This window comes from Scyliorhinus canicula, chromosome 23, assembly GCF_902713615.1.
Source record: "Scyliorhinus canicula chromosome 23, sScyCan1.1, whole genome shotgun sequence".
NCBI classification, from domain to species: domain Eukaryota; kingdom Metazoa; phylum Chordata; class Chondrichthyes; order Carcharhiniformes; family Scyliorhinidae; genus Scyliorhinus; species Scyliorhinus canicula.
In genome coordinates this window covers 566,009-591,022 of record NC_052168.1, presented here as the reverse complement: position 1 = coordinate 591,022, position 25,014 = coordinate 566,009, and the positions used below count along the sequence as shown (strand labels likewise).

General features: G+C 47.9%; 1 protein-coding gene across 1 annotated transcript in view; it reads right to left on the bottom strand.

Annotated features, from left to right (window-relative positions):
* The window catches only part of LOC119956440 (transcriptional enhancer factor TEF-1-like), a 76,040-nt gene that overhangs the window by 5,291 nt on the left and 45,735 nt on the right, over positions 1 to 25,014 (bottom strand). The window contains 7 exon segments of the mRNA XM_038783675.1: positions 832 to 972; positions 2,326 to 2,499; positions 6,711 to 6,844; positions 9,361 to 9,425; positions 12,559 to 12,623; positions 21,423 to 21,554; positions 23,956 to 23,967. Coding sequence (XP_038639603.1) covers positions 832 to 972; positions 2,326 to 2,499; positions 6,711 to 6,844; positions 9,361 to 9,425; positions 12,559 to 12,623; positions 21,423 to 21,554; positions 23,956 to 23,967 — 723 coding nt within the window.

Here is a 25,014-nt window from a genome sequence, read left to right as displayed (position 1 = left end):
AACCACACACTCACTCACACACACACTCACTCACTCACACACCCACACACACACTCATTCCCCCATACACACACACTCACTCAACCACACGCACACTCACTCTCCCACACACACACTCACTCACTCTACCACATGCACTCACACTCACTCCCCCACACACACACTCACTCACTCTACCACACACACTCACTCAACCACACACACACACACACACTCTCACTCCCCCACACACACGCACACACTCACTCACTCTACCACACACTCACTCCCCCATACACACACTCACTCCCCCACACACACTCACACACTCGCTCCCACACACACACACTCACTCCCCCACACACACACACACACTCACTCCCCCACACACACACACACTCACTCCCACACCCACACACACACACTCACTCCCCCACACACACACACACTCACTCCCCCACACACACACACACACACTCCCACACACACACACTCCCACACTCACCCCCCCCACACACACACACACACACACTCACTCCCCCACACACACTCACTCCCCCACACACACACACACACACTCCCACACACACACACTCCCACACACACACACTCCCACACTCACCCCCCCACACACACACACACACACTCACTCCCCCACACACACTCACTCCCCCACACACACACACCCACACTCACTCCCACACACACACACACTCACACGCTCACTCCCCCCACACACACACTCACTCCCACACACACTCACACTCACTCCCACACACACTCACTCCCACACACTCACAACAATACCATGTCTATCTGGAAACTGCCAATTCTAAGATAACGTTGACTCACTTCAACCTTTTCTACGACTTGTTTCCCAAACGAGCAAACCTTCGAGGAGCAGCTGATGGTCATGTTATCTGTGCTTTCATATTGGCTGCTTACACCATAGAACATGCCGGATTCATCTTGGATATTGATACTAAGATCAGCCTAACAAACAAAATAAAGTTCGGTCAGTTTGAAATGCAAATTAAACATATTCCCACTTCTTAGTTTGATTTACCACCAAAGTTCTCATTTCTTTCTTATTTGTCTGCTGGAGTTCTTTGTGATCACTGATTTAGAAAAGGGGTCACCACGTCAATATTCCACACCAAAGGCATACTCATTACCTCTGTAAATGTTCATTTCTTATTATGTTGTTAGGGGTTAAGTAAACACATTGCTGTCCGCTCTTTCGGAGTCCCCTCGCCAGCACGTTTAGCCGCGTGTGTCCCGGTGCTCACAGTACTGAGAAACACATGGCTATACAAACGACTGGCGCTGTGTAAGGGTCCTCAATGGGAGTGCACGGCTGAGGTTGCTAATAGCCCCATTTAGTGCAGTGGGAGCTCCGCTCGCCCAAACTCCCCAGTGTAGTGAGTGATCGGGACGCTGTTTTTGTTTTTAATTGGCATCTCGATTTCCGAGCCCCTCGAAGCGACTCCCAACAACCCCCCCAGCCCAAACGCACTATGGGAGGGTCCCTAGCTTCTCCCCCCACACAGGGCACCCCCAGCTCAATCGCACATGTGCGCATATAGATTGCCAACTTGGTACCGACAGTGCCCATGCCAATTGGGCACCTTGGGAAACCCCTGGGAGACCTCCACAGGTGCCGTTTCATCTGGTCTCTGTTTGTGGAGACCAGTACCGAACAGCACCTTCCCGACGTGTCCGAGGCAAAAGACTCGGGTACCTTGAGAATCTGCACATTAAAGTGAGACTAGCTGTCTCACTCAAATTTGCAGCTTTGTTAAAATGTGATCCCGTACAGGACGGGATTTACATTGCGTTGGATCTCAGGACGTGTTGCGATCGGGGTGGATCCCGGGAGTGGGGGACGTGTTGCGATCGGGGTGGATCCCGGGAGTGGGGGACGTGTTGCGATCGGGGTGGATCCCGGGAGTGGGGGACGTGTTGCGATCGGGGTGGATCCCGGGAGTGGGGGACGTGTTGCGATCGGGGTGGATCCCGGGAGTGGGGGACGTGTTGCGATCGGGATGGATCCCGGGAGTGGGGGACGTGTTGCGATCGGGGTGGATCCCGGGAGTGGGGGACGTGTTGCGATCGGGGTGGATCCCGGGAGTGGGGGACGTGTTGCGATCGGGGTGGATCCCGGGAGTGGGGGACGTGTTGCGATCGGGGTGGATCCCGGGAGTGGGGGACGTGTTGCGATCGGGGTGGATCCCGGGAGTGGGGTCTCCCGGCTGTTATCAGCCCAGCTGGGCCGTGGCGAGTTGCTTTTCCGGCTCAGCGTGGCCATCGGATCGCGTCCAGGTTGTCCTGCTGATTTTTACTGACCCAGAATTTTACGAGGAAGAAGATGTTAGGCGGTCCATCCTCAAACAGCTCCTTCAGCCCCCCCTTCTTCTCTGGAAATTTATCATAGATTTGGTGAATGTCGACCGATTCGAGTAGAGCCTCGTTATAGGATGGACTCGATTGGCCGATGTGCACAAAGAGATGTTTATTGTACTGCAAAGAAAGATGAGAAAATGGCGGTGATTGAACATTCCAAATGATAAATTTCGGTGATGCACAACTGGTAAATTTAGACACAAACAGTAAACAGTTAATAATTCCAGAGCAGGGTAGGTGCAAAGGAAGAGAAGATCTCCCTCAGAATCTAGCAGGTCACTTTCGGAATATCCAGAGATACTCAATCCAAGGTCAGAAATAAGAACAGAAATGCTGGAATCACTCCGCAGGTCCAGCAGCCTCTGTGGACAGAACAACAGAGTTAACGTTTAGAGTCCACTATGACTCTTCAATGGTAAAACAGCCAACGGCCTGAATCGTGGGCCCGACAGAGAATTGGTTATTTTAAATGAACCAGTCAGAACCCCTCTGGCAGGCTGGGAATTCAAACCAAATACTGGCCGAGACAATTCAGCCAGAGGAGCTCTGGACCTGTCCTGTTAACCGGAGATGGCGATAATCGGTCCCCTTTCAGACGGATGGATTGGTGTAGGTTGCACAGATATAGCCAGACTTTCTGGCATCTCGATTTTCCGCCAAGTGACCTCATTGGCTGAGGGCCAGGGAAACCTCTGGAAGGATGCAAAGTGATACCCAGAAACCCTCCCCAGCAAAGACTCGCCATGGAGACTATGGACCAGACTCTGCGATTAACCAGAGACGGACGGAGAAGACACGAGAAAAGGCAAAACGAGAACCCCAAGACTCAGAATTGGCCTGGGTTCCGATCGCGTTCATCGACACGGGAAACAACATGGAGATATTTTGGGATAGTAACGGTTTCATTATACTTGTGAATAAATTTGCGTTAAATCGTGAACCAGCATTTGTTCATCAAACAAATAAGGGCTCCTGGATAAACTGATCAGAGTGTCTGATAATTAACAGACGTCACTTCTTCAGAACTTCAAGAAGCTTTAACCTGATGGAATATCAGCAAAGTTACAATTCTATTCAGATGTGAATATCACTGCCCATGTCAGAGATTTGGGTCCCAAACTAGTGTTAACATACAAACATATAGAGAAACATTGAAAATAGGAGCAGGAGGAATCTATTCGATCCTTCAACCCCACTCCGCCATTCATAATGATCATAGCTGATCATCCAACTCCCGCCTAATCCCGCCCCCCCTCCCCAATATCCTTTCATTACCCATTGCCCCAAGTGCAATATCTACCTGCTTCTGGAAAACATACAATGTTTTGGCCTCAACTACTTCCGGCAGTAACAGATTCCACAGGCCGACCACTCTCTGGGTGAAGAAATTCCTCCTCCTCTCTGTCCTAAATGGTCTACCCCGTATCCTCAGACTGTGCCCCCTGGTTCTGGACACACCCACCATCGGGAAAATCCTTCCTGCATCTACCCTGTCCAGTCCGGTTAGAATGTTATAGGTTACTAGGAGATTCCCCCTCATTATTCTAACTCCAGCCAACACTATCCTAACTGATTCAATCTATCCTCATACATCAGTCCTGCCACCCCAGGAATCAGTCTGGTAAACTCCCTCTGGAACAAGAACATCCTTCCTCAGAGAAGGAAACCAAAATTGCACACAATATTCCAAGTGTGGCCTCACCAAGGGCCTATATAATTGCAGCAAGACATCTCTGCTCCTGTACTCGAATCCTCTCGCTGTAACATACCATTAGCCTTCTTTACCGCCTGCTGAACCTGCACGCATACCTTCAGTGACTGGTGTACCCAGGTCTCGTTGTACATTCCTATCTCCTAATTTATGATCATTTAGATAATAGTCTGCTGTCTAGTTTTTGTTACCAAAGTGGATAACCTTGCATTTCTCCAAATTATACTGCATCTGTCATTCATTTGCCCACTCACTCAACTTGTCCAAATCACACTGAAGGATCTCTGCATCCTCCTCACAGCTCACCCTCCCACACAACTTGGTGTCATCTGCAAATTTGGAGATATTACATTTTGTTCCCTCATCTAAATCATTGATATATATTGTGAATAGCTGGGCTCCCAGCACCAATCCCTGCGGGACCCCACTAGTCACTGCCTGCCAATTTGAAAAAGACCCATTAATTCCTACTCTCTGTTCCCTGTCTGCCAGCCAGTTTTCTATCCATCTCAAGACACTACCCCCAATCCCATGCGCTTTAATTTTAAACGCTAATCTTTTATGTGGGACTTTGTCAAATTTCCAAATAAACCACATCGACTGGCTCCCCCTTGTCAACCCGACCAGTTACATCCACAAAAGAATTCCAGCAGATTTATCAAACATGATTTCCGTTTCATAAATCCATGCTGAATCTATCAAACTTACAGAAAGACAATTCCAAGGAGAAGAGAACGGAATTGGCAAAGTGGACAGGATAAAAGGCCAGATGCTAGAGATACAGTGGTAGATAGTTACGGTGACATTTTAGAACTCTTAACAAAGCTATATTCCGTTGAGGAAGAAAGTCTCTATCAGAAGGGATGGACCATCTGTGGTTAACTAAGGAGCAGTTTGGAATTACAAAGCAGAGAATATTAGTAATGGGTAGAGGGTTGGGATCGTTTGAGAAATCAGCAAAGGATGAGTTAAAAAAGAATTAAGGTAGAAATTGGAGATAAACTAGCAGACAGTGTAAGAGCTGCTACAATAATATACAAAGGAAGAGAGGGTGAGACGTGGGAATTAATAATAGGAAACTAGGAAATGACAAAGGCTTTGAACAAGTATTTGTATCAGTCTTATGAAGAAGACACAAAATGTATCCCAAGATTAGTAGAAAATCAAGAGGCAAAGGGGAAGGTGGCATTTAAAAGAATCACTGGACAAAAATAATGGAATACTGATGGAACTAAAGGCTGACATGTCCCTGGACCGAATGAAGATCTAATATCTGCATCCTCACAATTTAAAGGAAGTGACTGCAGAGATCATGGATGTATTGGTTGTAAACTTTCAAAATTCCTCAGATTCCAGAAAGGTCTCAGCAGTTCGAAAAACCGCAAATATGACGCCTCTAAGAAAAGAGACAGAAACAGAAAGCAGGAAACTATCGGCCAGTTAGCCTAACATCTGTCATTGGGGAGAACGTTAGAATTTATGAAGGAAGCAATAGCAGGACATTTAGAAAACCCTAATACAATTGGGCAGAGTCTTTTTTAAAAATAAATTTAGAGTACCCAATTATTGTTTCCATTTAAGGGGCAATTTAGCGCGGCCAATTCACCTACCCTGCACATCTTTGGGTTGTGGGGGCGAAACCCACGCAGACGCAGGGAGAATGTGCAAACTCCACACGGACAGTGATCCAGGGCCGGGATTCGAACCCAGGTCCTCAGCGCCGTAGGCAGCAGTGCTAACCACTGTGCCATCGTGCTGCCCCGTGCTCAGAAAAAACAAAACTTAAGAACAGAATGACAGAAGGCCCAATGGTGGAGGGGAGTTTGTATTGGGACAATAAATATTTTGGATATTTAAAAGAAGGGCTAGGCTGGAGGAGACCAGGTCACAGACTAACGTTGTGGAACTTAACGCCGTGTCCCGAGGGCTGTAACGTGCCTAATCGGAAGATGAAATTGCTGCTCCTCCAGTTTGTGTTCTGCTTCACTGTAAAATGCAGCAGGCTAAGGACGGACATGTGAGAATGGGATTAAGATGCTGAGTTGAAATAGCGAAGCTGTTCCGGAAAGCAGTCACCCAGTCTGCGTTTAGTCTCTCCAACATCGAGACCACCGCATTGGGAGCAGTGGATAATTAGGAAGGCAAAGGAGGTGGAGTATAAAAATGGAGAAGTTTTGCTCCGACTACACATGGCATTGTCGAGACTGTAACCTGGAGAACCGTACAGTTCTGGTCACCTTATGAAGGAGGGATTGGGAGAGTTCAGAGAAGGTTCACTAGGCTGATTCCTGAGCTGAAGGGGTTTGTCTGATGAGTAAAGGTAGAGCAGATTGAGCTTCTACCTGGAGTTAATGGGAGGTGATTTTAATGAACATGTTGGATTCGGAGAGATTGTTTTTCCTCATGGGGGAATCTAGAACTAGGGGAATACGCTTTCAGAATGAGGCCTCTCCCAAGAAGGGGATGATGAGGAATTTCTTCTCTCAGAGGGGAACTCTCTGCACCTACAAAACATGGATGTTGCCATGGTAACTGTATCAATACTAATTCCACCATATCGCAAAACTCAGTGAGCCCAATATTTAAAGTCGAAAATCCAACCACAATTCGTACTTACAGTTTCTGGATCCCTTTGCAGTTCCATGAAAGCGGAGAATTCCACAAGCCGGATTTTTGGGGTTCCGATGCAACGACCCTGCCAGGGTGGGTGGGATACGACTGGCGAATGACCAACAGAAGCACCGTCATATCCTGGATGGGAGAATCACAGCTTCAAATTTATTCATTCATGTGTCTAGTGGCTGTATCATCAGTGTCCAGGATTGTACTTCCTCCCAGCAACTCCTACATTACATTTAGGTAATCACTCAGCAGGACTCTGACAGTCAGGAGCTAACACATACTACAAAATCTTCTTCAGACAAAATCAATTTGGATGATACCACGTTTATCTGAGCTAATTGTTACACACACCTGACAGATTGCCTTAATCAACCAAACATTGAGAAAATGTTAATGAGCCCTCAGTCAACAGTGTACATCAAGAACATAACACTGTGACTACACCAACAGTGTACATCAAGAATACCAGTGTCCACACCAACAGTGTACATCAAGAATACCAGTGTCCACACCAACAGGGTACATCAAGAATACCACAGTGTCCACACCAACAGTGTACATCAAGAATACCACAGTATCCACACCAACAGTGTACATCAAGAATACCACAGTGTCCACACCAACAGTGTACATCAAGAACATAACACTGTGACTACACCAACAGTGTACATCAAGAATACCAGTGTCCACACCAACAGTGTACATCAAGAATACCACAATATCCACACCAACAGTGTACATCAAGAATACCAGTGTCCACACCAACAGTGTACATCAAGAATACCAGTGTCCACACCAACAGTGTACATCAAGAATACCAGTGTCCACACCAACAGTGTACATCAAGAATACCAGTGTCCACACCAACAGTGTACATCAAGAATACCAGTGTCCACACCAACAGTGTACATCAAGAATACCACAGTATCCACACCAACAGTGTACATCAAGAATACCACAATATCCACACCAACAGTGTACATCAAGAATACCAGTGTCCACACCAACAGTGTACATCAAGAATACCAGTTTCCACACCAACAGTGTACATCAAGAATACCACAGTGCCCACACCAACAGTGTACATCAAGAATACCAGTGTCCACACCAACAGTGTACATCAAGAATACCAGTGTCCACACCAACAGGGTACATCAAGAATACCACAGTATCCACACCAACAGGGTACATCAAGAATACCACAGTGTCCACACCAACAGTGTACATCAAGAATACCAGTGTCCACACCAACAGTGGACATCAAGAATACCAGTATCCACACCAACAGTGTACATCAAGAATACCACACAGTGTCCACACCAACAGTGTACATCAAGAATACCACAGTACCCACACCAACAGTGTACATTAAGAATACCACAGTGTCCACACCAACAGTGTACATCAAGAATACCACACAGTATCCACACCAACAGTGTACATCAAGAATACCACAGTGCCCACACCAACAGTGTACATCAAGAATACCAGTGTCCACACCAACATTGTACACCAAGAATACCAGTGTCCACACCAACATTGTACACCAAGAATACCACACAGTATCCACACCAACAGTGTACATCAAGAATACCACACAGTGTCCACACCAACAGTGTACATCAAGAATACCAGTGTCCACACCAACAGTGTACATCAAGAATACCACACAGTGTCCACACCAACAGTGTACATCAAGAATACCACACAGTGTCCACACCAACAGTGTACATCAAGAATACCAGTGTCCACACCAACAGTGTACATCAAGAATACCACACAGTGTCCACACCAACAGTGTACATCAAGAATACCACAATATCCACACCAACAGTGTACATCAAGAATACCAGTGTCCACACCAACAGTGTACATCAAGAATACCAGTGTCCACACCAACAGTGTATATCAAGAATACCAGTGTCCACACCAACAGTGTACATCAAGAATACCAGTGTCCACACCAACAGTGTACATCAAGAATACCACAGTATCCACAACAACAGTGTACATCAAGAATACCACAATATCCACGCCAACAGTGTACATCAAGAATACCAGTTTCCACACCAACAGTGTACATCAAGAATACCACAGTGCCCACACCAACAGTGTACATCAAGAATACCAGTGTCCACACCAACAGTGTACATCAAGAATACCAGTGTCCACACCAACAGGGTACATCAAGAATACCACAGTATCCACACCAACAGGGTACATCAAGAATACCACAGTGTCCACACCAACAGTGTACATCAAGAATACCAGTGTCCACACCAACAGTGTACATCAAGAATACCAGTGTCCACACCAACATTGTACACCAAGAATACCACACAGTGTCCACACCAACAGTGTACATCAAGAATACCACAGTACCCACACCAACAGTGTACATTAAGAATACCACAGTATCCACACCAACATTGTACACCAAGAATACCACAGTACCCACACCAACAGTGTACATAAAGAATACCAGTGTCCACACCAACAGTGTACATCAAGAATAGCACACAGTGTCCACACCAACAGGGTACATCAAGAATACCACAGTGTCCACACCAACAGTGTACATCAAGAATACCACACAGTTCCCACACCAAATTAAGACTGTTTAACATGAAGGTAAAGTTTCTTACCCAGGATTGGAGCATGGCTTAAACTTGGCTGAACAACAAATGGTTGTTGGATGAAAGGTTTGGCACTGCAAGGTAAAGATACGGAAATTAAGAAAAGTGATAACACCAGCAGCTTCCATCTACCCCTTTTGATTCCTCTGAAAACACAGTTAATGCCATCAAATTGACAACATCTCATCATAAACAGGAGGTTTACAAAAGTTCTCTGATGTAACTTTTAGTTGGAAATTCAAACTCTTTCAGCCAACATTCCTCCTGAAGTCAGTCAGCAGGAGACACAGGGAACACGGGGCAGGACTCTCCTTTTGTTCAGATAGTACAGATAAATCAGAAATGCAGAAAACACAAACTCATTCCAATGTGATCCGGTGCTTAGAGACTCAGCAGTTTGATGGAAAATTTGTGCTGAAACGAGCGGAAAAGACAGAACACAAGAGTAAGGAACAGAAAGTATTAGATGTGGTCAGAGTTCAGATGAAATGCAATAAGACCAAATTAAATTTAGTGTCTATGTAAAAGCTCAATGTATTGTACATCTGGTTTGTAAAGTGCAGGTGCAAATAGCGGTTTGGGAATAAGACGTTGCAGTGATAACGATACGGGGAAGGGAAGAGGAGAGTTGGCAGTATTGAGAATGGATAATATTATAGTGCTGGAGAGAGTTCGTCCTGGGAGGGTCAAGGTCAGAATCTATTTGATTAGAGTTAAGAAACAATAACAGGCACCAGTCCTAATCTATAGATCACCAACTACCAGGAAAAATACAGTGGAGCAAATTTTGGAGGACAATTACAGAGAAGTGCAAAAGCATTAGAGCAGTATTAATATAGACTGGGGGAGCCAATGTAAATGTTGCCACATTCCCAGAGGACAATAAGCTGCTCTCCCCTTTAAGAGCTGTCGGGTGCTGGTTTAACCTGAGAATCACCACCTCCGGCGAGGGGCAAGGCTGAGAAGGTGAATAACTTCACTCGGTGAGGGAACTGAACCCTCATTGTTGGCGTTGCTCTGTATCATAGCCAACTGAGCTAATGGTGCAAAGAGGAGGGGCAGAATGAGAGTTTCTAAAGTGTGGTCAGGAGAATTTTCTTCAACAGCATGTTTCTGCCCCAACAAAGGGGGAAGGATTATTCTAGTTCTGGGGATGAGGAGGGTCAGGACAATCACATATCAGGCGGGAACAATGATTATAGTATTTAGAAGTTTAGGTTAGCTGTGGGAAAGAATAAGGAGCAGTCTAGAGTAAAGATATTTCATTCAGGTGTTAGTCTTTATCACAAGAGGATTTGAGTACAAGACTAGTGAGGGTCTCGCTTTAATTGTACAGAAGCTTGGTTGGACCACACCTGGAGTATTGTGGTCAGTTTTGGACGCCTTACCTCAGATGTTATTCCCATAGAGGGAGAGCGACAAAGGTTCATCACTTGTTCCAGGGATGATGGGACTGGCTAATGAAGAGGGATTGGAGCAAACTGGGCCTATTGTCCAGAGTTTGGGGTTGTTAATCTTTGGAATTCTCTGTCCCAGAGGTTGTTCAACGTGTTTAAAGTAGAGATTGATAGATTCCTGATGAACAATAATGTAAAGAGTTCCTGTTCCAATGTAGGTTCACTGGGGTAAGAACAGACCTGTCTGAGGTCATCAAAAATTGGAGGCACAGCTGTAAAGTACAACGGGAAACCTTTATTGAGGAAGTGATTCAGGGACAGCAGAGGAACATTCCAATGAGGGGGAAGGATAAGATAAAAAATCCTCAGCTCCCTGGATGATGAAACAGACAGAGGGTGTGAATGACAAAGGTCAGGTGGTTAGTACGTGTGAGAAACCAGGTTTAATATAAAGTTCACTGGGGAAGTGAAAAAAGAAATCGGAGAGTAAAGAGGGAGGTATGGCAAGACCTGGCGTATAACATCAAATTCAACTCAGGATTCTTCTGTCAGTATAACCATAATGAAAGGATTGGGAAAGGTGGGGAGGGATAATAAGTCACCAAAAATAGGATGTGCCTGGAGACAAAGGATTGCTGAGGCTCTGAATGACTTGGAACATTAACTCGGTTTCTTTCCACAGGTGCTGCCGGACCTGCTGACTATTCTCATTCCAAATTTCCACAATCCACAGTATTTTTTAACTAAACAATTACTTTGCATCTATCTTTAGCAAGGAGGAATCACTGCTCCCAGCTTCCTGCCATTCACTGCATCTCCACGCTGCCACCCTGACTTTTATTCACCAGTTTGAGCTGCACTCGCAGACCCGATAGGTGACATTTTATCAAATGACTTGTGGGTCAAGAATTGGAGGACACAGATTGAAGGGGATTGGCAAACGAGGTAACAGCGATGAGAGGGAATTTTATTTACACAGCTAGTGGCTAGGATTTGGAATGTGTTCTCTGAGAGTGCGGTGGTAGCAGAATCAATCGAGCCAAAGGAGAACTGGGTAAATCTGAAGAGGTAACATTTTCATGGTGATTGAGAAAAATGGTCAGGGTAATGAGATTGGCTGAGTCAGTCTTAGGAGAGAGAGCTAACACTGACCTGACCTCCTCATCAAATAATCTCCACTGTACTGCGATTACTATCTATATTCTATGAAATCTGCAATTGGCGCAATTTTCTACAAGTAGCCTGATGGGACGTTGGGCAGTATAAATTTCATCTTTGGTCTGGGCTGAACCTGGATGGTACAGAATTAGTGCTATTCCTGATGGACATTAGTGCCCCCGGAGTGGAGTTGGGGAAAGTCCGAATGCTTCTAATCACCACTCGGTGACTCCTGCTAGACAATACACGCGTGGATATTGCTGGAGGCGTGAATGCAACATACACCACGTTTAAATAACCCAGCCAAGTTTGTCATAGGAGGTCACAGAGCGCGTATGGCAACTGAACATACGCCAGTAATAGTCAGCACCTTCAGGAAAGGCAGGGAGAAGAGGGTGTAAGAACAAATATAGACTTTTAAGAACAATCCAGCAGAGTAAAGTGGGGGGGGGAAATCCTGCAGGAAAAGGGATCAGATGCAGTGAGTGAATTTCAGTGAGTGAATTTCAGTGAGTGTATCCAGCGTCAAGATTTAGGTAACAAACCTAAACTTTCTGAACTTTGAACTGCATTTGTAAAACATCTGAATGTTCAGTTGCTGTGGAGTTATGAATGAAACCCTTTCTGCTATTGTATCTAGAACTGCACCTACTCTGGTGAGGATCTTGCTTCACCCAAAGTTACAGCACCTGGCCAAAACTGAAAGAACTCTGGAGTCTGTGGAAAGAGAACAAACAGATAAAGATTAGTCACTCAGTCTCCATGTCAGCTGTACCCCCATTCCAGGATCATTGAAAGCAAAATGAAGGAGATACCATCAAGTCTGCTAGAAAAAGGAAGCACAAATTGGGCCGATTTCTGGCTTCCTTGCCCTGGGTTGAACAAAGACCTTCCTGGTCTACCCTCTCTTTCTACAACACAAATTAAGGTCTCCCTTTCCCTGTTGCTACCAATCTCAATAGCCAGGCACTGAAGATTTATCCAACTGTGTTAATTAACAAAGGGAAAGGTCTAATTATGGTCTGCTTAATTGTGATAAAGTTTTCAACCCAATACAGGGTGGTGGGGGAAGGTCTGAGCTCCCACTTGGAACTGGGTTTATAAAAGAAACTTGAGGTAAGTCAGCAGAGACAGTACATAATATTGAAAAAGAATTCAGTATATATTGAAGACTTATGTGAGCGGGTAAATGGAGTTGAAATCAACCATGATTGAATGGTGGAGTGGACTCGATGGGCCGAATGGCCTTACTTCCGCTCCTATGTCTTATGGTCTTATGGAAATGTGCGCCTTGTTAACCCAGTCACGCGAACAGCTCTAATCCAATTCACAGCAACATCTGAAGCACAAAGTGAATTAAGTGTTGCCAACAAGTACATTGGGGTTAGTTTGCTGTGCGTGGGAGTTGGTAAATCCTAATACAGAGAAACAGGAAATATACGAATAGCAAGATTAGAACAGAGCCATATTTATGAACATATGAATAAATAATTTACCCTGGGCGCGATCCAGTGGCCGCGTTGCATTTGAGCGAGAGTGGGCTATGGCCGATAGGTCCCAGGGGAGGCTACCTGTGGGCTTCCCGGCTGCCTTCTCACCTTGCGGGATATACCCGAGTCCCACGAGGCATCAGAATCGGAACTCTGCCCAAAAGGGGCAGAATCAAACTGCGCTCACTAAAGTAGGTCTTAAACCTACTTACGGCCTACCTATCCAGGACTACCGGCCTCCACATTCCACTGGCCTCCCCAAAGAGGCTGCAGCCAGGCGCCAATCAGTACTGGTCAATGCAGCATGGCACCCGGAAGGTCTCCTGAGACATCGAAGGCCTGAATGGTCAGGGATAGTGCAGGGTGGTCCCGTGGCCCTCCTCTGGCACCTTGGCACTGCCACCCTGGCACTACAAAGCTGGCAGTACTACCAGGGTGCCAAGGCGCCAGTACAAGGATGCCTCGATGACACTGCCTAGGGTCAGGACCCTAGGGGAGCCATCCCCATGAAAGGAGGGTGGAGGGGGTTTTGGAGGTACAGGGTAGGTAAGTAGGGGCCTCTGGGGAGGTTGGGAGGATACAGGTGGGGGTACCGTAAGGTGACTTGGGGGGCCTGAAGAGGAGGGGCCCCTAGGGACCCCATAGCGGGGTATCCTCACTTGGGGGGGTATGGCGTAGTGCCCATGTTATTGGGGGGGCGTGACATTTCCCATGGTTGGGGGGTGTGGGGAAGCCACAAGATCAATTAGAGACAAGGGCACCCTTTCAAAATGGCGGCCAGATCTTTGAGTTCAGCTCCCCAGTGAAGTGTGGGCTAAACCGGTGATGAACTCCCCAGGAAAGGGACTAAGTGACATTGAATAGCAGTGAGGAACTCGCCGGCAGAGCAGACGGGAAATTCCATGTAAAATCCATCACAAACTTTTCCATGGAATTCAGACCCTAATTGGTATTTAATTTAAAGTAGGCGAGGCAACCACAGCCTCGCTCAGCAGCTCCCTACTGGCTGGACAATTGAGATTACCAGTCTGTGGTCACTAAGCCAACCTTTGGGACCCCAATGGCATCTGAATGGAAGATCAAGAACATCCTTCCTTAGATAGAGACCAAAACTGCACACAATACTCCAGGTGTGGCCTCACCAAGGCCCTGTATAATTGCAGTGAGATATCCCTGCTCCTGTACTCTAATCCTCTCGCTATGAAGTCTAACATACCATTAGCCTTCTTTACCGCCTGCTGTACCTGCATGCTTACCTTCAGTGACTGGTGTATGAGGACACCCAGGTCTCATCCCACATTGCCCTCTCCTAATTTATGGCCATTCAGATAATGATCTGCCTTCTTGGTTTTGCTACCAAAGTGGATAACCTCCCATTTCTCCAAATTATACTGCATCTGCCATTCATTTCCCCACTCACTCAACTTGTCAAAATCACACTGAAGGATCTCTGCAATCTCCTCACAGCTCACCCTCCCACCCAGCTTAGGATCATCTGCAAATTTGGAGATATTACATTTAGTTCCCTCGTCCAAATCATTAATATATATTGTGAATAGCTGGGGTCCCAGCACCGATCCCTGCTGTACCCCACTAGCCACTGCCTGCCATTTGGTTGGAAAATTGGTTGTCTGATAGGAAACAAAGAGTATGAATAAACAGGTCCTTTTCAAAACGAGACCCAGGTGCCTTCGTACACCAGTCGCTGAAGGGAAGCATGCAGGGGCAGCAGGCGGTAAAGAAGGCAAATGGGATATTGCCCTTCACCCCACTCCCCCATCCCCCGCCTCCCCACTCCCCCTGCCCCCTCCTCCCCACTCCCCCTCCACCCCACTCCCCCATCCCCCTCCTCCCCACTCCCCCTGCCCCCTCCTCCCCACTCCCCCTCCACCCCACTCCCCCATCCCCCTCCTCCCCACTCCCCCTGCCCCCTCCTCCCCACTCCCCCATCCCCCTCCTCCCCACTCCCCCTGCCCCCTCCTCCCCACTCCTTCATAGCGAGAGGTCCTTGGTGAGACCACACCTGGAATAGTGAGTACAGTTTGGTCTCCTTATCTGAGGGTGTTCTAGCTGTGGAGGGAGAGCAGCAAAGGTTTAACAGACAGATTCCTGGGGTGGCAGGACTCATGTATGAGAATAGATTGAATGGGTTAGGATTATATTCACTGGAGTTAGTAGAATGGGGCGGGGGCTCTCTTAGAAACCTATAAAATTCTAACGGGACTGAACAGAGTAGAGGCAGGAAGGATGTTCCCGATGGTGGGTGTGTCCAGAACCAGGGGTCACAGTCTGAGGATTCGGGGTAGACCATTTAGGACGGAGATGAGGAGACATTTCTTCACCCAGAGAGTGGTCGGCCTGTGGAATTCGTTACCACAGGAAGTTTTGCGAGGCTAAAACATTGTATAGTTTTAGATACAGCAGGCTAAAAGGATTCACAGGATATGGGGAGAAGGTGGGATCAGTGTACTGAACTTGATGATCAGCCATGATCATAATGAACTGTGCATCAAGCTCGAAGGGCTGAATGGCCTCCTCCTGCTTCTATCTTTGATGTTTCCCTTAAATAATCCCAGAGAAAATCCCAAATTAGGATTAACTCTGTGGGTTAGTTTATTTTTACACATTCAAAGTTTGCAACTTCCTTACACTGGGCAGGGGGAGTGGGGAGGAGGGGGGAGGAGGAGGGGGGAGGGGGAGTGGGGAGGAGGGGGCAGGGGGAGGAGGGGGCAGGGGGAGTGGAGAGGAGGGGGCAGGGGGAGTGGGAGGAAGGGGGCAGGGGGAGTGGGGAGGAGGGGGCAGGGGGAGTGGGGAGGAGGGGGCAGGGGGAGTGGGGAGGAGGGGGCAGGGGGAGTGGGGAGGAGGGGGCAGGGGGAGTGGGGAGGAGGGGGATGGGGGAGTGGAGAGGAGGGGGCTCGGGGAGGGGGTAGGGGGAGTGGGGCGGAGGGGGCGGGGGAGTGGGGCGGAGGGAGCGGGGGAGTGGGGCGGAGGGGGCGGGGGAGTGGAGAGGAGGGGGCAGGGGGAGTGGGGAGGAGAGGGATGGGGGAGTGGAGAGGAGGGGGCTGGGGGAGTGGGGAGGAGGGGGCAGGGGGAGTGGGGCGGAGGGGGAGTGGGGAGGAGGGGGCAGGGGGAGTGGGGAGGAGGGGGATGGGGAGTGGGGTGGAGGGGGAGTGGGGAGGAGGGGGCAGGGGGGAGTGGGGAGGAGGGGGATGGGGGAGTGGGGTGGAGGGGAGTGGGGAGGAGGGGGCAGGGGGAGTGGAGAGGAGGGGGAGTGGAGAGGAGGGGGATGGGGAGTGGGGTGGAGGGGGATGTGGGGAGGAGGGGGATGGGGGAGTGGGGAGGAGGGGGCAGGGGGAGTGGAGAGGAGGGGGAGTGGAGAGGAGGGGGATGGGGGAGTGGGGTGGAGGGGGAGTGGGGAGGAGGGGGCAGGTGAAGTCGGGAAGCAGAGATGCTGCAGGTGAAGTCGGGAAGCAGAGATGCTGCAGGTGAAGTCGGGAAGCAGAGATGCTGCAGGTGAAGTCGGGAAGCAGAGATGCTGCAGGTGAAGTCGGGAAGCAGAGATGCTGCAGGTGAAGTCGGCACACAGAGATGCCGCAGGTGAAGTCGGGAAGCAGAGATGCTGCAGGTGAAGTCGGGAAGCAGGGATGCTGCAGGTGAAGTCGGGAAGCAGAGATGCTGCAGGTGAAGTCGGGAAGCAGAGATGCTGCAGGTGAAGTCGGGAGGCAGAGATGCTGCAGGTGAAGTCGGGAAGCAGAGATGCTGCAGGTGAAGTCGGGAGGCAGAGATGCTGCAGGTGAAGTCGGGAAGCAGAGATGCTGCAGGTGAAGTCGGGAAGCAGAGATGCTGCAGGTGAAGTCGGGAAGCAGAGATGCCGCAGGTGAAGTCGGGAAGCAGAGATGCTGCAGGTGAAGTCGGGAAGCAGAGATGCTGCAGGTGAAGTCGGGAAGCAGAGATGCCGCAGTTGAAGTCGGGAAGCAGAGATGCCGCAGGTGAAGTCGGGAAGCAGAGATGCTGCAGGTGAAGTCGGGAAGCAGAGATGCTGCAGGTGAAGTCGGGAAGCAGAGATGTGCAGGTGAAGTCGGGAAGCAGAGATGCCGCAGGTGAAGTCGGGAAGCAGAGATGCCGCAGGTGAAGTCGGGAAGCAGAGATGCCGCAGGTGAAGTCGGGAAGCAGAGATGCTGCAGGTGAAGTCGGGAAGCAGAGATGCTGCAGGTGAAGCGGGAAGCAGGGATGCTGCAGGTGAAGTCGGGAAGCAGAGATGCCGCAGGTGAAGTCGGGAAGCAGAGATGCTGCAGGTGAAGTCGGGTAGCAGGGATGCCGCAGGTGAAGTCGGGAAGCAGAGATGCTGCAGGTGAAGTCGGGAAGCAGAGATGCTGCAGGTGAAGTCGGGAAGCAGAGATGCTGCAGGTTGAAGTCGGGAAGCAGAGATGCTGCAGGTGAAGTCGGGAAGCAGAGATGCTGCAGGTGAAGTCGGGAAGCAGAGATGCTGCAGGTGAAGTCGGGAAGCAGGGATGCTGCAGGTGAAGTCGGGAAGCAGGGATGCTGCAGGTGAAGTTGGGAAGCAGGGATGCTGCAGGTGAAGTCGGGAAGCAGAGATGCTGCAGGTGAAGTCGGGAAGCAGAGATGCTGCAGGTGAAGTCGGGAAGCAGAGATGCTGCAGGTGATGTCGGGAAGCAGAGATGCTGCAGGTGAAGTCGGGAAGCAGAGATGCCGCAGGTGAAGTCGGGAAGCAGAGATGCTGCAGGTGAAGTCGGGAAGCAGAGATGCTGCAGGTGATGTCGGGAAGCAGAGATGCTGCAGGTGAAGTCGGGAAGCAGAGATGCTGCAGGTGAAGTCGGGAAGCAGAGATGCTGCAGGTGAAGTCGGGAAGCAGAGATGCCGCAGGTGATGTCGGGAAGCAGGGATGCCGCAGGTGAAGTCGGGAAGCAGAGATGCTGCAGGTGAAGTCGGGAAGCAGAGATGCTGCAGGTGAAGTCGGGAAGCAGAGATGCTGCAGGTGAAGTCGGGAAGCAGAGATGCTGCAGGTGAAGTCGGGAAGCAGAGATGCTGCAGGTGAAGTCGGGAAGCAGAGATGCTGCAGGTGATGTCGGGAAGCAGAGATGCCGCAGGTGAAGTCGGCACAGAGATGCTGCAGGTGAAGTCGGGAAGCAGAGATGCTGCAGGTGATGTCGGGAAGCAGAGATGCTGCAGGTGAAGTCGGGAAGCAGAGATGCTGCAGGTGAAGTCGGGAAGCAGAGATGCTGCAGGTGAAGTCGGCACACAGAGATGCCGCAGGTGAAGTCGGGAAGCAGAGATGCTGCAGGTGAAGTCGGGAAGCAGGGATGCTGCAGGTGAAGTCGGGAAGCAGAGATGCTGCAGGTGAAGTCGGGAAGCAGAGATGCTGCAGGTGAAGTCGGGAAGCAGAGATGCTGCAGGTGAAGTCGGGAAGCAGGGATGCTGCAGGTGAAGTCGGGAAGCAGAGATGCTGCAGGTGATGTCGGGAAGCAGAGATGCCGCAGGTGAAGTCGGCACACAGAGATGCCGCAGGTGAAGTCGGGAAGCAGAGATGCCGCAGGTGAAGTCGGGAAGCAGAGATGCTGCAGGTGAAGTCGGGAAGCAGGGATGCCGCAGGTGAAGTCGGGAAGCAGGGATGCTGCAGGTGAAGTCGGGAAGCAGAGATGCTGCAGGTGAAGTCGGGAAGCAGAGATGCGGCAGGTGAAGTCGGGAAGCAGAGATGCTGCAGGTGAAGTCGGGAAGCAGAGATGCTGCAGGTGAAGTCGGGAAGCAGAGATGCTGCAGGTGAAGTCGGCACACAGAGATGCCGCAGGTGAAGTCGGGAAGCAGAGATGCCGCAGGTGAAGTCGGGAAGCAGAGATGCTGCAGGTGAAGTCGGCACAGAGATGCTGCAGGTGAAGTCGGGAAGCAGAGATGCTGCAGGTGAAGTCGGGAAGCAGAGATGCTGCAGGTGAAGTTGGGAAGCAGAGATGCTGCAGGTGAAGTCGGCACACAGAGATGCGGCAGGTGATGTCGGGAAGCAGAGATGCTGCAGGTGAAGGTGAAGATGCCGCAGTTGAAGCAGAGTTGGCATCAGTTATGTAGATGATGAGACAAATTCTTCCAGCAGTCAGACTAGCTGGACAGGTGGTCCCATCTGGACAAAGCTTGCTTCTGTGTGACCTGCCAGTTAGATGCTAAACTGCAAACTGGCTACACAGCTCAAAGATAATCGTGAAGGCCATTTATTGGGTCATGTGACTTTCCTTCTCCATGATGACTCCAACAATGGACGTTTATGCAGCATCTGGAATTTAGCTTCCTTTTCAGGACTGATGATGTCTCAGCCATTATGGGTTCAAAGGGGTGCATGTTGAGGGTCTGGTGTTTGGAAAACCATTGTCTCAACAGACCTATGGACTCCACTAGCAAGGTTGGCTTATCAAAACACAAATGGCATTTGTTTAGTTCTCTTTTTTTAAATAAATTTAGAGTAGCCAATTATTTTTTTTCCAATTAAGGGGCAATTTAGCGTGGCCAATCCACCTACCCTGTACATCTTTGGGTTGTGGGGGTGAAACCCACACAGACACGGGGAGAATGTGCAAACTGCACACGGACAGTGACCCAGAGCCGGGATCGAACCTGGGACCTCGGCGCCGTGAGGCAGCAGGGCTAACCCACTGCACCACCGTGCTGCCCTCCGTTTAGCTTCTTTTGATGTTGATTTGTACACATCCCTTTGGTCTATTAGAAACCGAATGAGATGTGACATTCCCAAAATGGAAAAAAGAATTATTTTGTTTTGAAGACCACTGGAGATCATTTCCACCCAGAGCATCAACCAAATTAATTATCTTTGTTCAACAGAAAGATCCAACTTAAAATTCAGAAATAATAGTCATGCATGCAGGGTTGGGTTCCTGTTCGGTGTTGGAAGAATCCAACGTTATTTTCCATTATAAATTCTCCTGTGTCCACCCGTAATGGGCCTGCCTTTGGGCTAGCTAAACCTTCCTTCTCATATAACTAAAGAAGCTTTTGGATTGGATTGGATTGGATTTGTTTATTGTCCCGTGTACCGAGGTACAGTGAAAAGTATTTTTCTGCAAGCAGCTCAACAGATCATTCAGTACATGGGAAGAAAAGGGAATTAAACAGAATTCAAGAAAATACATGAGAATACATAATAGGGCAACACAATATATACAATGTACTACATAAGCACCGGCATCGGATGAAGCATACAGGGTGTAGTGTTAATGAGGTCAGTCAATAAGAGGGTCATTTAGGAGTCTGGTGACAGTGGGGAAGAAGCTGCAATCTGCCTTTAATTTTCTCGCTAGTTTATAAGTATCTTGTCTTTCCTTTTCTTCATCAGTTTCTTGGTTCCCTCTGGCTGGCTTCTAAATTGTTCCCAAACCTCAGGATCACCACGTTTTCTTGTGACTCTACAAGCCCATCCTTTGATCTAATGAAATCTTTAACTTGGGTTTACGATGGTTGATTCGCCTGTTGAAACATAGACAAGGAGGCACAGAGCTCCTATAGCAGCCTTCTCAGTGACAGTAAAGATTAAACTTTGGGCAGCATTGCAGCACAATGGCTTCACAGCGCCAGGGTCCCGGGTTCGATTCCCGGCTTGGGTCACTGTCTGTGTGGAGTCTGCATGTTCTCCCCGTGTCTGCGTGGGTTTCCTCCGGGTGCTCCGGTTTCCTCCCACAGTCTAAAGACGTGCAGGTTAGGTGGATTGGCCATGATCAATTGCCCTTAGTGTCCAAAAAGGTTAGGAGGGGTTATTGGGGATAGGGTGGAAATGAGGGCTTAAGTGGGTCAATGCAGTCTCGATGGGCCGAATGGCCTCCTTCTGTACTGTATGTTCTACATTCTAAGTATCCTTTTCACTGAGTAACCTGCAGTAATTTACCAACACAATCTCACCAGTTCCTTTACACACAGGACAGGAAGCAGACCTCAGTCACTGTGTCAACAGGCTACACAGTGTCCGCACTTCACCTCACACCGACAAAGCAAACAATCAATCATTACCTACCCCTGATGTTACAGAAAAAGGACGAGACACATGTGACATGCCGAGTTTGTTTTGAATTGCTGTCGCTGATACGATCTGAGCGGATGACATGGCTGCCATACTGGCGAGGGCTTTGTCCTTTGTGGACTGATCCTTATGGACAAGAGAAAAGGGTGTCAGACAGAACAACAAATTAATCCAAGGGAATCTTGTCATTGCTAAAAACCCATGAAACTTCAGCAATGTTTGATGCTGACCCTGTAAGGGTTGTGGGCATATTGGGGGCCATGTTCTCGGAAAGACCCCGTTCAATAATACTGTGGACTGGTTTCAAAGTGAGCGTGTGGGAGGAGGAAAAACAGATGGGACGGGGGTTTTTGGAGCTTGGGAGAAACATTCAGAGTAGCTCTGATCACAGAACTATTGATAGAGAAAAGACACAACAGCAAAAATAAGAACAAATACAAGAGAATATTATAGAGGAGTGGCAGGGGGAGGGGGAGGGATAAAGAGAGCAAAGAAATGAAAGGAAAGAGAGAAAGAAAGAGGGTTGGATAGAATGAGAAGAGGCGGAAGGAAAGAAGCAGAGAAATAGCATTCCCCAAGGGGGAATAGAGAGTGCGTGAGACTGAAATATACAAAGACAGAAGTCATTGCTGAACAAACTTGTTCAAGACCAATTTGAGCTGTTAAAAGATGCTCTCAACAGTAATCTGTAAATAGGCAAATGATAATAATAAGTAAACAGTAAGTAACTGAGCCGTTTGTGCCAGGTTTGCTCGTTATATTAAGTGCGAGTAATAAATGTAGTCAAATGGTGTGAGAATTCTCTAATCAATAATAGTGATTTATGTGTTGCTGACACAGTTTTTGCTTTTATTACAAAGAAATAATTGATCATGGACAGTGGAATATTGATAATTTAATTGAAGGATGAATTACCAATGGAGTGTGATTTCTTGATGAAACACTGACAGTCACCATCAGAATCGCTTTCACACAATAGATAAGCAACTATCTAAATACTTTTCCACTGATTCCATAATCTCCATACTTACAGAAAGATCCAATTACATCAAGAGGAGGCCAATCCAGCATGGCCACTCATGACCCGCATTCTTGCGATGTCAGTATCATGGAGGAGTATTTCAAATTACAAAGCACTCAGAAACAATGCTCTGAGGCTTTAACGGGTTCTAATGTGACCATTGCTAGTTTCCAGTGATGCTGAAGAGTTACATCCAAATCCAACAGCTCCTTACAGTTAATGCCACAGCCAACACACAGGAGGATGGGTTAGAGTAGCCACACAGCCAGAAAGCAGAGCTTGAAACACTCTATTGGGGTTGAGGGCAGCTTTTCACATGGCGAGTACCCCAAATAAAGCAACTTTACAAAATTTACATGTTCTCCCCATCTCTTCCAGAGAAACACTGGGATAATAATAATAATCTTTATTATTGTCACAAGTAGGCTTACATTAACACTGCAATGAAGTTACTGTGAAAGTCCCCTAGTCGCCACATTCCGGCACCTGTTCGGGTACACAGAGGGAGAATTCAGAATGTTCAATTCACCTCACAGCAAGTCTTTCAGGATTTGTGGTTTTTAAATGGATTTTCACTGTCCATTACTGTAACCAATTGCACATTCTTCATCAGCCAATCTAGGCAGCAACCTCCAAGTGAGCGACTTGACTATGTCATAGACCTCAGTTTCGGGCTCACTGGATAGGGCCAGGGTGTAAAGAACCTCAACAGACCAGAAATACCACAATATACAGAAGAAATGAAAACCTGTTGGTGAGGTGATTGAAGTTCAGGTGATGTTCAAATACTATTTAATTTTCATGTTCATTATAGAAGCATTGCTTAATCGGAGTCCATTACAGCTTGTAACACATCTTAGTTATTTTCTCAATACTCCAAATTTGAAAAGATACACAGAAGTGAAACTGGTTCAATAGCCATCAGTGGATGGAGACAGACAGCACTCTACCAAGCGGACGCTGACACTAATTCAGAAAACGAGAACAGTGTGGATCTGGATATCTTAAGGAAGTTGTATTTATTCAAAATTGTAAAATTCAGTTTACAACCCAGAGTGATTCAATATTCCCATTGAAGAATTTTACTTTGCCTGATATTAATCGTGGAAACGATAGTAGTGTAGCAGAGTTGTCAATCAAGAACAATTACTACACGTTTCCCCGTGCCACCCACTATCTCCCGACTCCAGTGGGAACCTTTCACCAAATCTGAAATCGGACAAGAGGGAGTTGGAATCAAGGCTGAAGTTCAGAAGTTGTTTTGCTGATCAGGTCTATCCCAATCATAAGGCTGAAATCAAATGGGGAAAATTGGTGATTTAAAATCCGATCACTGGTACTCTTCTAGTAGTTTCCTGATCATTTTCTCAAAGCTGAGTTTGATGGCAGTCAGGCATTGGGGATCTGTCGGCAGTGAGAGGCAGCAGGAAATATGAGACTTTATAACAGCAAAATATCAGCACAGACAAGAAAACCAACGCTTCCCCACCCCCTCCAAGAGCTCACCATATTGATTGTCTGGAAAGAAGGAGAGATTGTCAGCCAGTCCAGTCACCAAATGGGCAGTCCATTCAAAATAAAAGTAAAAAGATTAATCACGTTTTACTAATGGAGGAGATTATTTTTCATATTTCATCTAAACACTTACATCCATTTCGAAGGAATGCAATCAGCTTTATTTACACCAGTTTGGTCCTGTTAAAGATTGAGAACAGAGAGCGAAAGGTAGATAGCAGGAGAGACACAGTTTGTCTGGTTACACCCAAGAACCAGCATTGACTCTCACAAACTTGCACAGATGTGCAATAGAAAGCATCCTATCCGGCTGCATCACAGCCTGGTATGGCAACTGCTCGGCCCAAGATTGCAAGAAACTGCAGAGTGTGGTGAACTCAGCCCAACACATCACACAAACTTGCCACCTCCACATTGATTCTGTCTACACCTCCCGCTGCCTCAGGAAGGCAGGCAGCATTATCAGAGACCCCTCCCACCCAGGCATTGCCTTCTTCCAGACCCTTCCATCAGGCAGAAGGTACAGAAGTCTGAAGACCCACACATCCAGACATAGGAACAGCTTCTTCCCCACAGCTACCAGACTCCTCAATGACTCTCCCTCGGAGAGCGACGCCCTATGCTGCTCTTGCTCATGTATTTGCTTTGTTTGGCTCTTGTTTCGCACTGTAACCAATCACGGTTTGTCAATGTTCTCTGTTGATGATTCTTTTTGTCTACTCTGTACACTTGGCCGCAGAAAAATACTTTTCACTGTAATTCGGTACATATATCAATCAATCAATCAAATCAATCACCTCCCTCAGAAAGAGACCTGTACATTGAATGGAGATTTAACTCCTCAGGAATATTCTGATGTTCTGGTGGAGAGATATCCTTAACTCCACAAAGCTTCATTATCAGCATGGTTTTTGTTATGTATGCCTGCTGATCACACATACTTGATTTGAGCTCAGTCATGTGCCAGATTCTATCAATAGAGCTCTCATTGTTCAGTGCTACACATTGGTTGGCACAGTGGAGTACCCCAGAATCCAGGCACCGTGACTG